Source organism: Microcebus murinus, chromosome 10 (assembly GCF_040939455.1).
Source record: "Microcebus murinus isolate Inina chromosome 10, M.murinus_Inina_mat1.0, whole genome shotgun sequence".
Classification (NCBI taxonomy): Eukaryota; Metazoa; Chordata; class Mammalia; order Primates; family Cheirogaleidae; genus Microcebus; species Microcebus murinus.
Window position 1 is genome coordinate 101,050,799 of NC_134113.1, and position 17,413 is coordinate 101,068,211.

At 38.0% G+C, this 17,413-nt stretch overlaps 1 protein-coding gene across 21 annotated transcripts in view; it reads right to left on the reverse strand.

The window, feature by feature from the left end:
- ERC1 (ELKS/RAB6-interacting/CAST family member 1) overlaps positions 1-17,413 on the reverse strand; it is a 560,419-nt gene that overhangs the window by 262,715 nt on the left and 280,291 nt on the right. For 8 of the 21 annotated variants that reach the window (XM_012747177.3, XM_012747178.3, XM_076007809.1 and 5 more), the window contains 2 exons: positions 3,178-3,309; positions 461-514 (listed from right to left, as the gene is read on the reverse strand). The exons of 5 other annotated variants lie outside the window; for them this stretch is intronic. In XM_012747177.3, the coding sequence (XP_012602631.1) occupies positions 461-514; positions 3,178-3,309 (186 nt within the window). The remainder of the gene's footprint in view (positions 1-460; positions 515-3,177; positions 3,310-17,413) is intronic. 8 more of the 21 variants (XM_012747187.3, XM_012747184.3, XM_012747182.3 and 5 more) reach the window with 1 other exon arrangement.

Genomic DNA, 17,413 nt, shown 5'->3' on the forward strand with positions numbered 1-17,413 from the left:
GATCCTGTGAGAATACAGGAAAGGTAACAAGGAATGTTTTCCTTTGGGAGTTTTTTTCTAGCTCACACTTTTGAAAGTTTTATGTCTTATTTTAATAAGAACTATGGTTCCCACATAGTTTTTCTTTGGTCTTAGAGGAATCAAGAGATGCAGATATACTCCCTTTATCAGAGGGAGTCTTTTATTCTCAGAGGCTAAATTTAAGCAAGAAATAGATAACTATTGGACCTCAGTAAGATAATAAGAATAATGTCCTTAAGCAAAAAAAGGTCCATCCACTTAAGGCATTTCAAAAGAATACCTGTAGATTACCTCTGTGCATACAAATAATACACATAAGTAAAATTAACAGTGCAGTTAAAAGACAGAAAAACATAAAAATAAGAATAAAAATGGGGGAGAAGAGGACAGTGGATGAGGGTTGTAAGGCTTCAGAAGTATAAAAGCAGTTTCTTCGTACCTTGAACCACTTAAAGCCCAAATGACTGGTCTCATGCAATATTTCACTCAACAGCTTCAGATAGGCAGTAAGTAGTAGAACGGTGGAAAACAAGATAAACAGGAAAGAGAGAAGGAAAAAGCATGCAATTAAAAGCAAAATTTATACAGCCACTTTGGAAGGCAGTTTCTTACAAAGCTAAATATTGTCTTACCATATGATCTTACCATGCAATCCAGCAATCACACTTCTAGGTGTTTACTTAAATGAGCTGAAACTTTATGTCTACTCAAAAACTTGCATGTGAATGTTTATAGCAGCTTTATTAATAATTGCCAAAAGTTGGAAGGAACCAAGATGTCTTTCAACGGGTGGAGGAATGAACAAACAGTGGTATATCCAGACAATGGAATATTAATCATAGACAAAGAGAAATGAGCTATCAAGCTACAAAAAGAAATGAAAGAACCTTAAATGCAAAGGCTAAGTGAAAGAAGCCAGTCTGAAAAGACTGCGTACTGTATTATTCCAACTAGCAGTAAAGGAAAAGGCAAAAATATAGACAAAGTAAAAAGAATCAGGGTTTGGAGAGGTGGGAGAAGAATAAACAGGTAGAGCATCGATTTTTCAGGGCAGTGAAACTACTCTGTATGATACTGTAATGGTGGATACACGTCATCATACATTTGGCAAAAGCCATGGAACTACACATAGCAAAGAGTGCACTACAGACTGACTATGTAGTTAACAATAATTTATCATCATTGGCTCATCAGTTTTAACAAGTATACCGTACTATGCAAGATTTTAGTAGCAGGGGACACTGAGGTAGAGAAAAGAGTAAGTGGAAAACTCTTTGTACCTTCTGCTCAATTTTTCTATAAACTTAAAAACTGTTCTAAAATAGTTTATTAATTATAAATAAATAAAACATAATAAAAAACAAGCATTATATTCAGTTCATAAAATAGCTCAAAAAACATAAAACAGAAGTCTAAATACCATAATGACATTATCTATTATTAATTGCCAAAATCTTTGCATGATCTCCGATGTTTAATACTTATCAAAAATAATTATACCAAAGCATTACAGAAAAAAATCTTTATATAAAAAAATGAGGGGAATTTGAAAAATAAAGGAGAGAACGTAAAAAGGGTGACATTAAGATTAAAAGGTAAATCCCTCCCCAATCCGGAACAACAGCTGTTGCCATCCCTTCTCTGACGCTGCCCTATGGAAGCTCTATCTGACTGTGTGTTAAGAGAGATATTCGAAGAGAATATAGACAAGGCATTCATCTAGGAACAAGGTACTAAAAAATGCTCATTCTGTGAAAACTTCAATTCCTCCTAACCTTTGCTAATAAAGGTCTTTGTTTCTATACCTGATACAAAAGAAACCATATCCTTGTATTTAACATGGCCATGAAGGGACTCCTTGAGGTACATACTACAACATGTCTGCCTTGAAAACATACTCTTCTTCTTAACTGTTCAACTACTTTAATGCACAGTAACACAGTAGTCTGATCAAGGGAGTTCACCAAAAGATTCATGCCACCTTCTCATTGAACTTGTTTGTTTTTTTTTTAAACCTGTTTAGGATTCACATTTCTCCCACAAAGAAATGGTAAAGAAATAATTACTGCAAAATTAAACGTCATAAACCTCTGTGGGAGGTAGATTCAAAACCATACATTACATTCTCAGAATGAGAACTGAGATTATAGCCTTCACTTGTTAAAACTATTTCTTCCTGGCTGGGCGCGGTGGCTCATGCCTATAATCCTAGCACTCTGGGAGGCCGAGGCGGGTGGATGCTCAAGGTCAGGAGTTAGAAACCAGACTGAGCAAGACCGAGACCCCATCTCTACTAAAAATAGAAAGAAATTAATTGGCCAACTAAAAATACATAGAACAATTAGCTGGGCAAGGTAGTGCATGCCTGTAGTCCCAGCTACTCAGGAGGCTGAGGCAGAAGGATTGCTTGAGCCCAGGAGTATGAGGTTGCTGTGAGCTAGGCTGACACCACAGCACTCTAGCCCAGGCAAAAAGTGAGACTCTGTCTCAAAAAAAGAAAAAACAAAAAACTATTTCTTCCATCCAAACTTCCCCACTTTAGTTATTCTTCCTAATAAAAAGTCAAAAAGCACGAAGATCTAAAAAGATGTGGAAAATATATAAACAAACATCACAAATAGCAACAGCAGAACTCTTCACAAGTCCCCTTATGGCTGAGACATGCTAATCTAGGACTCAAGTGCCACGATATCTATGATATCTATGTCCCTCACACTCACTATTAACCTTAACTCATCATAACCTTAACTGCTCTTTCAAACAAGGCAGAGTATAAAATAAATAAACTCTTTGCTATTTGAAATTAACAGCTCTGAGTCAGAAATATTTGTGTTTTCTCATTCAATTTAAAAGCCAGGGTTGTGCCCAGTCTTATAGCAAACAGACAAGTTCCATTTCATCTCATCTGATATATTAGCATATATTACATAAATACATGTGAAATGAGTCCTAAATTATTAATGTAAAGGCCTCTGCATTAACATGAGCCAATTCTTATACAACTATGTTTCAATTTTTATTTAAGTCTAAATACAGATGTAGTGTTTTTGAAACCCTACAAACATCTAATATTTGTAGTCTACCTAAACTATACCAATTGAGTTTTACCTTTTGTTTAACCAGCAGCATTGCTAATAACCATATAAAATCTCAGACCTGTTTTTCAGCATTGGTCCTGGCTGATTCCTCTTGTGCTAGCACCATTTCTCGCTCTGCAGTTATCTGTACACTTTCTCTTAGTGCTTCCTCCAGCTCTTCAATTCTGTCATCCTTCTTACGGAGACTGTCCTGGAAAATGATGGAAGACTAGGTGAAGGAGATTAATTAGTTAACCTAAGGAGAGCCTATTTATCAGAAAGGACTATTGGCTTATTAAATGTTCTTCACTTGAGAAGCAAATCCAGGCCAAAAAGATATTTTCATAGAGGAAAGAATAAAACAAGGGAAGAAAAGTAAAAGAAATTGAAGAAGTATATTATTAAGAGCAAAGTATCAAGTTAGTTAAGCAAGACAAAGGTGATGAATTTGCTCTCTGCAACAGAGAGAATAAAACTGTGTTAGACAGCATAAGTAACAAAGGCTTGGTTATTTAAAAACACAAAGCTGTTTTTGAACTACTCCCTGAACTGAGCTTAAAGCCAGCTTTGATGAAGTCTAACTAATTAGACTGAATACCAAAATATTCTCTTCCCCTGCAAAGTTAAACCTATATGAAAAAGTAAACAGCATGATCTTTCAGATTATATCCTTCATATATAGGCAATTATAGGCAAAATTTTTAAAAAATAAGTAAAAAGAAGGCAATACTTCCTAATGTTTCAAGAATGTGCAGTTTTCTCTTAATCTTATATGAGAAAACCAAAAGTGACAACTGGATATAAGGAACTGCTCTGGCTAAGAATGAACAATTTAGTTAGCCAAGCCACTCCCATTAGCCCTGATAGTCCACAGAAATTTCAAACATAACTTTTGGAGAGTTGAATATAGATCTATCAGAAAGACAAACAAAATCCCACAGGATTTTAAGTTCACATAAGATAGGAGGGATCTTGACATAAGAAGGATTAATGAACAAGAGTTCAAGTAGGATGGAGAACTGGATTCATTAGGTTACTATAAAGACTTTCTCTTTAAATTCTTATAGAACCAGAAGATTAAGAATAAAGTGCTATATTTTATTAAAATTATAGCAAAAGAACAAGATTTGCTAAACCATTCTCCAACTTTCAGTACTCATATCAGGAAGACATATGAAAGAATTTTGTCTTTGAGCAACTCTCATTTAATTATACTGAAGTTTGCTTTTATAAATACAATTTACAAAAAAGTCCTTTTTGACAACTTTGCCTTCAGAAAATTCAGAACTTGAAATCTGTCAAAGATAAGTCAGATTTTTCTCCCCACTTTGGAAGAATAGCATCTTATTTAACATTCTTCCTAATAAAAACTTGATAAATATTTTGTTCTCTCTCATTTTTCTAAATTTAAAAATATGAGATTTATTTTTTTTTTTTTGAGACAGAGTCTCGCTTTGTTGCCCAGGCTAGAGTGAGTGCCGTGGCGTCAGCCTAGCTCACAGCAACCTCAAACTCCTGGCTCAAGTAATCCTCTTGCCTCAGCCTCCCAAGTAGCTGGGACTACAGGCATTCGCCACCATGCCCGGCTAATTTTTTGTATATATATTAGTTGGCCAATTAATTTCTTTCTATTTTATAGTAGAGACGAGGTCTCGCTCTTGCTCAGGCTGGTTTCGAACTCCTGACCTCGAGCAATCCACCCGCCTCGGCCTCCCAGAGAGCTAGGATTACAGGCGTGAGCTACCGCGCCCGGCCTAAAAATATGAGATTTAGATAAAAGAATATTCATATTTTGGTGATGTATGTCATGTTCATTTTAAAAAAAAGTTTTCATTCTTCTCAAAGATGTTATAAAATACTGTGATCTATCCCATAAATAAGGTTCTGTTTTACACAAGGCAGTTTAGCTATACAAAAAAATGCTTTGTCAAAATCTTAACATGTCCCATTGGCCTGCCAGGAACAGCATAGCACAGTGAGGCTTTCTAAAACGGAGCTACACAGAGGAGACAAGGACTGGTGCCAGTCAGAAGGCAGACCAAGATGGTTTCTTCAGAATCAAAGACAACTAAATGTAAGAGAAGAATTATGAGGTAAGGAATGGCTGCAATAATTAGTTCAGTCCTCTCAAATCTTCTGATGAATAAGAATAATTGTATGTGCAGTAACATGGGATTAGGAAATAAAGATAGTTGTAAGTAGAAATACACACTAATGCTTTTCATTATCAACTTGTTGTGGAAAACCCAGTATTATGTTTTTTCCCAGTCTACCCTATCCTGCTCTTAAACTGTTTTGTGGAGGTCTCCTGAGAGGCTTCTGTTATCCTTACCTAAACAGAGTCTGAAACAGTTATTCCAAATAACTTCCCAGGAATCAACTTCAAGCAAACAGCTTTACTTGTACACCTGCATAACGTAAAAAATAGCTTTGAGGCTGTATCAGTAAAAAATTTTAAGAGGGAAGATGATTAATAATTTGTCATAATGCAGAGGATCAGTGTAGGTTTCATAATATAAGTTTCCTCAAAATCAGCGATGAAACCATAGTCTACCAGATGAGCTCAGCGTGCAAGGCCATTTATTTAAGAAAAGTCTTCTGGACTTAATGGTAAAGGATGTTTCAAAATCATTCTCAACAAGGATGAAGAACAAAAGCCAAGTGAAACTACAAATAAAGCAGAGGACTGTTAAATAATATTTATGTGATATTATTAATATAAGCCATGTAACAGCTAAGTATGGAATCATTTGCTCTAAGGAAATTGTGTTAAACCAGGGCAGCGGCAAGAGAATGAAGATAGTAACTATCTACCTCACCTTTATTAACAAAGTCCATAACTACTTAATCTATCTAGTGAGTAAAGTCTGGCTTCAGTTTTACTTTTGGAATCTTAACAGATATCTGCTAAGGCAAACCAAGGAAGTTTCCTTTGTGTTGAACAACATCTTGAATCTCCTATTTAATTCAATGAAATAATGAGCCAATGCAAGAAATGAACAGGAAAACCTTTTAGTTCTACAAATACTGGAGTGTCGACCACACTGCTAAATCTTATAAGTATTTATTAATATTAATATTCTTATTTGTCTTCACTCTTTCAAGAAGACTAAATATTGGCCTAGGCAAAGAATTTATGAAGAAGACCCCAAAAGCAATCACAGCAACAAATGGGACGTGATCAGATAAAAAAGCTTCTGCACAGTCCAGGGCACAATCAATAGAGCAAACAGACAACCTATAGAATGAGAGAAAATATTCGCATGCTATACATCGGATAAAGGGCTATTAACCAGACTCTACAAAATACTCAAACAAATCAGTGAGAAAAAAATCAAACAACCACATTAAAGAGTGAGCAAAAGACATGAACAGAAACTTTTCAAATGAAGATAAACGAATGGCCAACAAACACATGAAAAAAATGCTCAACATCTCTAATCATCAGGGAAATGCAAATCAAAACCACAATGAAAACCACCTAACTCCAGTGAGAATGGCTCTAATCAAAAATTTCCTAAACAACGGATGCTGGTGTGGATGTAGAGTGTAAGGTACACTAATATACTGTTGGTGGGACTGTAAACTACCGTGTTTCCCCGAAAATAAGACCTACCCATAAAATAAGCCCTAGCAGGATTTCTAAACATTTGCGCAATATAAGCCCTCGCCCAAAAACAAGACCTAGTGATGGGCGTGGCTACGCAGCGTATCTGCACAACCCATGCATTTCATCACAGAGTGGTAAAGACGAGCAGCCCTTCTCATCTGCCCCATCATGCCAGCTACTATCCCAGAGGTGACTGGAAAGGTGCAGGCAGCCCCACCAACAAGGCTGGCTCCCCTGTCAGGTCCCGGCCATCCTGTGCGTGCTGCAAGCTGAGGCTTTGGGAGAAAATAATGCATCCCCTGAAAATAAACCCTAGGGTGTCTTCTTGAGGAAAAATAAATATAAGACCCTGTCTTATTTTTGGGGAAACACGGTATGTATACCATGGAGTACTACTCAGCCGTAACAAAAAATGGTGATCTAGTACCTTTTATAACAACCTGGCACTGGAGACTACTCTTCTAAGTGAAGTATCACAAGCATGGGAAAACAAAACAAAACAAAAGAAAACAAACTATGTGAACTCAATACTAAATTGGAACTAATCAATCAACACTTATGTGCATATATGGAAGTAAAACTCAACAGAAATCAAGCAGATGGGACAAGGGAAGAGTCGATAGGCAAATTTACATCTAATGGGTACAATGTACACTACTAGGTGAAGGGCACACCTATAACTGTGACTCAAACTGTACAAAAGCAAACTATGTAACAAAAACATGTGTATGTATCCCTGTAATACTCTGAAACTTAAAACAAAAAATATGCTTCTATCATGTCACAGGAAAATACTGCATAGCCATATCTCCACATCAAAAACAATGGTTTTATAAGACCTCTTTAAATTACTGCATTGCAATTCTTTTATATAAATATAAAATGATTAATTTTACAAGGCCTTCTATTGTCATGTATGTATAAATTCCCTTTTAATAATATATGTGAACAACTTGCAATTAGTACATTCATTACTTTCATGTGATAATTTTGAATAAAAGAATATAATATTCCAAAAAAAGCAGATTAAATACATTTTTCTGTACTTAGATTATAACGTGGGTACTCTTTTTTAATAAAAGTTTAGAATACTAGAGAAAATGAAAAATCTTAAAAACTTATAAAAGGGCCAAAATGATCACCTACAAAGGATCAAAAAATCAGAAGATGTGTGCCTCCATAATACGCTGAAATAAAAAAAAAATTTTAATAAAAGAGTCTGTAAAGACAGGACAAATATAATTTACAAAAGATAAAAAAAAAATCAGAAGACATTGGACTTGTTAACAACACAGGAACCTAGAAGACAACTGAGTAATGCCTTCAAAAATCCAAGGGAAAAATGATTTCCAACCTAGAGTTCTGAATCCAAATTTCAAATATGAGGGTAGAAAGCAAAGTCTCAAAAAATATACCTCAATCACAGACTTTCTGAGGAAGCTACCAGGGTGTGCTTCATTCAAATTGAAGAGGTAAATCTGGAAAGAGGAAGACGTGGAATCCATTAAAAAAGGGGATATAGCACAGGTGAGTGGTGAAGGGGCCTCCAACATGACAGGGAGCCTACAGAGCAAGTGCACACTAGAGCAGAGAGAGAAAACTGATGTTTCCAAGAAAAAAAGCCAATGTATGGATTACCTGAGAGTAATTGATAAGAGATGATATACTTTAGAGTCATTACAATACTGGGAGGAATTTTATAGTTCTAACAAGAAATTTGGGAATAAATAGGTGATATATATACAAATAACTAATCAAGCAAATAAAATACCCAAGACTAGAAAAACTAAAGTACACCAAGAAAAACTAAAATGCAAATCATAACATACTATGTGCCACAGATACAATAATGTAAACATTGATATAACTATATTGGAAGGATTGAAAAAGGGAAGTATGTGTGGTGGTTTGGTAAAAATGCTAATTCCTCACCATGCATAGGTAAGGCCCAAATAATAATGGAAGAACGGATGTAAGAATGTCACTTGGAAAGGTGCAAATAAACAGCAGATGGAACAACCAAAAGAGGTAAAAGTGGTTGTCTCAGAGGAACAGGGATCAGGAACAAGAATGAGATAGCTAACTCAAACCCTTGCTAGGGAGAGGCAAAGTTATAAAATGAAACCAAAATGTTCGTACTTGTATATTTTCTTGAAATAATAATAAAAAGAATGAGATAGCTGACCATTATTATAAGCCATGTAGTATGATTTCACTTTATAAATATACATATTATTCTCATAAAAAATCAAAAGTAAATTGAAAGATTATGTTAAAAGGATAACATGCACTGTGGATAAATTAAGGATATAAAGAAGTTCTGGAAGTAGGTTACAAGTGCGGTACTTTATATAATCATACTCTAAATACAAAGGTTGGGGGGTGGAGCAAGATGGCGGATGAGAAACACTGCCAGACAGAGTGTCTCTGGAGAAAAGACAGATTCTAGCAGAAATTAGAAGAAAGAATCAAGCAGACGAGCATGCAATGGACGAGGGGTACCTGAGACCACGGGAGACACCACGGGAGGAGGTTGCGGAGAACTGGAAGCTGAGACCTCCCGAGTAGCCTGGAGACCAGAGGCAGGGGTACGTGAAGCTGTTAACTCTCCTCTCCCCTACATCTCGGACTGCTGGTGGGCTCCCCAGTGGGTGGAGAGACCTGCGGACACCAGCCCAGAGACGGCCACCGCCAGTGACCAGTAAGCCTGTAGCGGATGCGGCACCAGGCTCCCAAATCCCTTGGGGCACCTCTGTGAGCACAGACCCGAGCCATGTGGCAGGCGCCACGTTGCCTGATTCTCCCCTCTCCCTACCCTATCCATGGCTGTCAAGGGAGACAATATAGCCACCAGCCAGAGGCATCTCCAGGGAACAGGACCTTCACTTTGGGGCCCTATAGCTGACTAAGGGGAACTAAGACTGTGAGCTCCCTACCCGCCAGCCCTCCCAGGTGCTGCTGGCCTGGTGATCCCAGGAGAACGGGGCAGACCCTGAGGCTTAGAGACATAGACTCAGCTTGGGCTCCCTGTGGGTGAGTTGGGACTGGTACTCCTCTCCCTGGTGGGGTTAGGGATTGAACTCCGGGGCCCAGAGGTCAGACTTGCAGACCAAATCCCGTGCACCTAGATCTTGCATTGCCCAGGGCACAGAGGAATATATGTGAACAGCCTACTGAGGTGTGTGTGCCTTCAGGGGCAGATCAGCGTCCGAAAGGGCAACACTCCTCCTTGGTGGCCTTCCTGCGCAGAGATCCTCCCCACCAGCATCGTAGTCAGGGGAGGCCTGGTGGCATGGGGTCTGGCCTCCTGGCAGAGGCCCAAGAGAAGCCGCAGAGTTGAGAGGGTGGAAAGGAGTGAGGCTCGCTCCAGACTGCAGGTCTCAGATGGCCCCACCCCCACATGCAGACTTTCTGACTGAGCAGGGCCATTACAGCCCCTCCATGACAGCTTTTCCCCAAATAAATCACATTGGTGGTGCCTGAGGGCAGGCTTACCTAACCCAGATCTGCCCAGACTCACTCCCAGACAAGCCCTCACTGAGGTGGAGAATAAAGGACAAACCTGGAAGACCCAGAGCCCCACCCACCACCTGAGGCACTAGAATACCTCTCTAGTAAAACAAGAACTGGATACAAGACCCAAAGAAAACAGCGTAGCCGACTCTTCCCAGCAAGCGCCACCTACTAACAGGGAGGACATCCTGCACACTCTTTTCATAGCACCTACTGCCTCATCATACAGGGTGTGCTCCAATCTCACCCACAAACACCACCTACTGACTCAGAGACTAAACAAGGCGTGTCAATACCCAAACGAAAATTCAAGGCAAGAAGCAACAACTGATCCAGATCGGAAGAAATCAGCGAAGGAACACAGGAAAAATGAAGAACCAAATGGAAAGCACACCCTCAAAAAGGAGCACCAGCCCCTTAGAAATGGACACCAACACAAATCAGACCACAAAAATAACAAAAGAGGAATTCCGAATGTGGATCTTAAGAAATTCAATGATCTGCAACAATAACTGGATAACCAACACAAAGAAAACCCCAAAAAGATTCCAGGACATGGAACAAAAATTCACTAAAGAAATCGATACAATGAAGAAAAGTTTAACCGAACTCCTGGAAATGAAGAATCAATTCAGGGAACTACAAAACACAGTAGAAAGCCTGAAGAACAGGGTCAATCAAACAGAAGAAAGAATCTCATAAATTGAAGATAACACCTTCCAATTAAATAAATCAGTCATGGAGATAGAGCAGAGAAACAAGAGAAAAGAACAAAGCCTACATGAGAAGTAGGATTATGTGAAGAAATTTAATGTGAGGGTCATAGGGTTACGAGAAGGGGAAAAAGAAAACACTCAAAGGTTGGACCAGCTATTTGAAGCTACAATAGAGGAAAATTTCCCAGGCCTTGCTAAAAATCTCTAGATACAAGTTGAAGAAGCTCAGAGGACCCCTGGGAGACTCAATGCAAACAGGAAGACGTCACGACATACGGTCATGAGACTGACCAAAATATCAACTAAAGAGGCCCTTCTACAAGCTCTAAGACGAAAGAAGCAAGTAACATACAAGGGAAAGCCAATTGGAATAACACCAGACTTCTCTACTGAGACTTTAAAAGCAAGGAAAGACTGAGGCCCCATTCTCACTCTTCTGAAACAAAACAATGCCCAGCCTAGAATCTTATTCCCTGCAAAACTAAGCTTCGTATATGAAGGAGAAATCAAGATATTCTCAGATAAGCAAAGACTGAGGGAATTCACCAAGACCAGCCCTTCAAGAAATAGTCAAAACAGTGTTACCCATGAATCAGCACAATAAACACTCACGAATGTAAATTTACTCAAAGCTAAAGATCAAAGCCCAGATACTACAATGACTCAAGAGAGAAAATAAAGCAACAAAGTTCAACCCAACATAATGAACAGAACTCTGCCCTACCTATCAGTTATCTCAATAAATGTGAGTGGCTTGAACTCGCCACTCAAGAGACATAGGCTGGCCGAATGGATAAAAAAAAAACACAAGGCAAGTATCTGCTGCCTTCAGGAAACACATCTAACCTGCAAGGATGCAGTTAGACTAAAGTTAAAGGTGTGGAGAACAATATTTCAAGCAAACGGAAGCCAAAAGAAAGCTGGCGTGGTGGTGCTGATTACAGACAACTTAGTTTTTAAATCAACAAAAGTAATAAAAGACAAAGAAGGTCACTATATAATGGTGAAGAGTACAGTTCAACAAGAAGACATTAACAATTCTAAATATATATGCACCCAACCTTGGTGCACCCAGATTCATAAATCAGACTCTACTGGATCTAAACAAATGGATAAACAATACCACCATAATAGACGGAGACTTAACACCCCACTGAAAGCCTGACAGGACAGATCCTCCAAACAGAAGATCAACAAAGAAATAACGGACTTAAACAGAACCCTAGAACAAATGGGCCTGATTGATACTTACAGGACATTCTACCCCAAAACCACTGAATATACATTCTTCTCATCAGCTCATGGGTCATTCTCTAAGACTGACCATATCCTGGGACACAAAGCACGTCTCAAACAATTTAAATAAATAGAAATTATACCGTGCATCTTTTCAGACCACAATGGAATAAATGTAGAAATCGATCCTAACAGGAGTCCTCATTCCTACACAAAGTCATGGAAACTAAACAACTTTCTGCTGAATGATCACTTCATAAACGAGGAAATCAAGATGGAAATAAAAAGATTCTTTGAACTAAATGACAAAGGTGACACAAGTTACCAAAACCTGTGGGACACAGCTAAAGCAGTCCTGAGAGGAAAGTTTATTTCCACAAACGCCTATATCCAAACGTCAAAAAGATCACAAATAGACAACCTAATGAATCGTCTGAAAGAGCTGGAAAAAGAAGAACAGACCAAGCCCAAACCCAGCAGAAGAAGTGAAATCATTAAGATCAAATCAGAACTAAATGAAGTTGACAACAGGGAAACTATACAGAAGATTAATAAAACAAAAAGTTGGTTCTTTGAAAAAATAAACAAAATTGACATACCATTGGCTAGACTAATGATAAGCAGAAAACAAAAATCTCTAATAAGCTCCATCAGGAACAATAAAGGAGAAATTACAACTGATGCCACAGAGATACAAGATATAATTTATGAATACTAAAAAAACCTCTATGCACACAAACTGGAAAACGTGGAGGAAATGGACAATTTCTTGGAAACACACAGCCTCCCTAGGCTCAACCAGGAAGAAATAGAATTCCTGAACAGACCAATATCAACTACTGACATTGAAACAGCAATAAAAATACCTTCCTAAAAAGAAAAGTCCTGGACCAGATGGCTTCACACCCAAATTTTACCACACATACGAAGAAGAAATGGTACCTATCCTGCAGAAATTATTCCACAACATTGAGAAGGATAGAATCTTCCCCAACACATTTTATGAAGCGAACATAACCCTGATACCAAAACCAGGAAAGGATGCAACAAAAAAAGAAAACTACAGACCAATATCCCTTATGAATATAGATGCAAAAATTCTCAACAAAATCGCAGCCAATCAAATCCGGGTGCTTGTCAAGAAAATAATCCATCACGACCAAGTGGGCTTCATCCCAGGGAGGCAGGGATGGTTCAACATAAGCAAATCTATAAATGTAATTCACCATATAAACAGAAGCAAAAATAAAGACCATGTGATCCTCTCAATAGACGCAGAAAAAGCATTTGACAAAATTCAACACCCTTTTATGATAAGAATGCTCAACAAAATAGGCACAGACGGGGCTTACCTAAAAATGATACAAGCCATACATGACAAACCCACAGGCAATATCATACTTAATGGGGAAAAATTAGAAGCATTCCCATTAGAACTGGAACAAGAGAAGGTCTCTCACTATCTCCACTTCTAGTCAACATAGTGCTGTAAATCCTTGCTACAGCAATCAGACAAGAGAGCGGAATTATGGGCGCCCAAATGGGAGCAGAAGAGGTCAAACTCACTCTTTGCTGATGACATGATGTTATACCTAGAAAACCCCAAGGATTCACCCATGAGACTCCTTGATCTATAACTGAATTTGGTAAAGTCTCAGGATACAAAATCAATACACAGAAATCAGAAGCATTCATATAGGCCAACAACTGTACAAGTGGGAACCAAATTAAAGATTCAATTCCCTTCAAAATAGCAACAAAGAAAATAAAGTACCTAGGAATATATTTAACTAAGGAGGTAAAAGACCGCTACAGGGAGAACTATGAAACACTGAAGAAAGAAATAGCAGACGAGGTAAACAGGTGGAAGTATATACCATGCTCATGGTTCGGCAGAATCAACATTGTTAAAATGTCTATACTACCCAAAGTGACCTACAGAGTCAATGCAATCCCTATCAAAATACTATCATCATTTTTCACAGATATAGAAAAAATAATTTTATGCTTTGTATGGAAGCAGAGAAGACCCTGTATAGCAAAATCAATCCTAGGCAATAAAAACAAAATAGGAGTTATCAATTTACCAGATTTCAAACTATACTACAAAGCTATAGTAATTAAAACAGCTTGGGATTCGAAGAAGAACAGGGACATTGACCAGTGGCACAGAACAGAGAACCCAGATATAAAACCAGCTTCATATAGCCAACGAATCTTCGACAAACCAGACAAAACCATACGCTGGTGAAAAGAATCCTTATTCAATAAATGGTGCTGGGAAAAGTGGATAGCCACATGCAGAAGACTGAAACAGGACCCACACCTTTCACCTCTCACAAAAATTAACTCGTGCTGGGTAACAGACTTGAACATTAGGTGTAAAACTATTAGAATTCTAGAGGAAAACGTTGGAAAAACTCTTCTAGATATTGGCCTAGGCAAAGAATTTATGAAGAAGACCTCAAAGGCAATACAGAAGCAACAAAAATAAATAAATGGGACCTGATCAAATTAAAAAGCTTCTGCACAGCCAAAGAAACTGTCAAGAGAGCAAACAGACAACCTACAGAAAGGGAGAAAATGTTCACAAGCTACACATCCGATAAAGGGCTCATAACTAGAATTTATTTAAAATTCTAGGAAAACTCAGGAAAATCAACAAGGAAAAATCAGACAACCCCATCAAAAAGTGGGCAAAGGACATGAACAGAAATTTTTCAAAAGAAGACAGAATAATGGTCAACAAACATATGAAAAAATGCTCAACATCTCTAATCATCAGGGAAATGCAAATCAAAACCACAATGAGATATCACTTATCTACAGGGAGAATGGCCTTTATCAAAAAGTCCCCAAACAATAAATGTTGGCGTGGATGCAGAGAGATAGGAACACTCCTACACTGCTGGTGGGATTGCAAACTAGTACAACCTCTGTGGAAAGCAATATGGAGATACCTTAAAGCGATACAAATAGATCTACCATTTGATCTAGCAATCCCAGTACTGGGCATCTACCCAAAAGAAAAAAAGTCACTCTATAAAAAGACAGCTGCACTCGAATGTTTACAGCAGCACAAATCACAACTACAAAGTTGTGGAAACAACCAAGTGCTCATCAATACATGAGTGGATTAATGAAATGTGGTATATGTATACCATGGAGTACCATTCAGCTGTAAGAAACAATGGTGATATAGCACCTTTTGTATTTTCCTGGATAGAGCTGGAGCCCATTCTACTAAGTGAAGTATCTCAAGAATGGAAAAATAAGCACCGCAAAATAAGCACTCACCAGCAAATTGGTTTCACTGATCAACACCTAAGAGGACATACAGGAATAACATTTATCAGGTATTGGGCAGTGGGAAGGGGGAGAAGGGGATGGATATATACATACATAATGCTATGCACACCATCTGGGGGAATGGACGTGCTTAAAGCTTTGACACAAGGGGAGGGGGGACAAGGGCAATATACGTAACTTTAACAATTATACTCCCATAATATGTCGAAAAAAAAAAAAAGATTTTAAATGTTCTCATACCACAAGGAAATAAAAGTATGTGACGTAATGGATATGTTCATTAGCCTGATTTGATCGTTCCATAACCTATATGTGCATTGAGACATCACATTGTACCCCATAAATATATGCAATTATTTGTCAATTAAAAATAAAATAAAAATTTTTCAAACCGACAAATAGAGAAAATGTGTGTACTGTTTGCAGTTAATCAATTTGACAGTATTCACTATTTAGAAAAAAAAGCATTCAATTGGCAGCCTTGGGAAACAAGAGTAAGGGGAAAGAGAGAGAGAGAATGTGTGTGTTTTATTTCATTTAGTGGCCCTAACTTGGATATTGACTCTGTTAAAACAATTCAGGCAATACTCGAAATTTAGAAATGTACTATGTACTCCAGATTTCTCACTAAACAGCTACCTAGAGATAGTAAAGGAACATGCTTTACCATTTTAAATAGTTCATATTGCCTAAAATGAAAGCAATTATCTTTAGAGTTTTACTTCAATTGCTACTAATCACATTTAGACTCACCAAAAACAGACCATTTTTCCTACCACTGGATTAAGTAACTGAAGCCTACCTTTGCCAACTACACTTATTAACTGAGGTCAGATGAGAACACTTCACTCACAGAGTATAGGGTTCAAGGCAGGAGGTTTATGTGACTGCTTATGGGGGTCTGGTAGAGGGAGAGGAAGGGGAAAACTACCAAAGAATTCCTCACTCCTTAAATAAGTAGACTCCCGAAGTCAAATGAGACTAGGGCAGAAGCAGAGACAGCCACATCTATAACTTCACTCCGGCAAATCAAGAAGGAGACTGCACCCTTTAGTGAATCCTGTGATACCACCCCCAATACATCCCTCAGAACTTTGCTTCTTGATGTCAGCTCTGTCAATATCAAGCCACATATCATTGCAGCTGTAAGACTCTAGCCTATAATGGCTTTCTTTCAAATTGAACATTCAATATGGAAAGCAAAGACAAAGACAATGAGAAACAGCAATTGTCATTCCCTTCAAATATCCCCCTTAAAAATTTTTTTAAAAGGCTGGATAATATAGTAACATAAAATGAAACTACCTGATAATGACAGATCTTATTAAGCTTTTCCCTTTTTGGCAGAGGGAGGAAGGCCAATTCAGATTTCACATAGATTATCCAAGGTTCTCTCCTCCTTTTCCCAGCTCTCACTCTGACATGGTAATGGAGGTCATTTATTTGAGGTAATATTAAGAGCTGCTTCCTTGGGAGCAACCACCACTTACCAGACAGACTGTAACATGCTCTAAAAGCTAATCACTATCCACCAGCCCTAATGTGAAGAGACAGTAATTCTTTATTGCCCTCAGCCCCTGCTTATCCTGCCACTCTCTTCCCCATCCCCCAAGCATATGTACACAGGCAGAAGATTTCATCAAAATCATTCAACATATCAGAATTCATTTACCAACTTCTCAGATACTTTGGGGGGGGGGAATGAAGCCAGAAGAAGTCAATTTTAAGAAAAGAAAAGCTAGCCTAACACAGACACAGAATTTGTTTACACTACACACCAACTACTCTTTGTCTTAAGGTAATGCTTTAAATAAAATTAATTTAATTTATTAAATATAATAAATTAAAAAAATATTTACTTTCCTCTTCTCTTAAAAACCCCTTAAATATCTCCTCTCAGTTAGAGTAGAGCTCTGATACAACCTCAACTG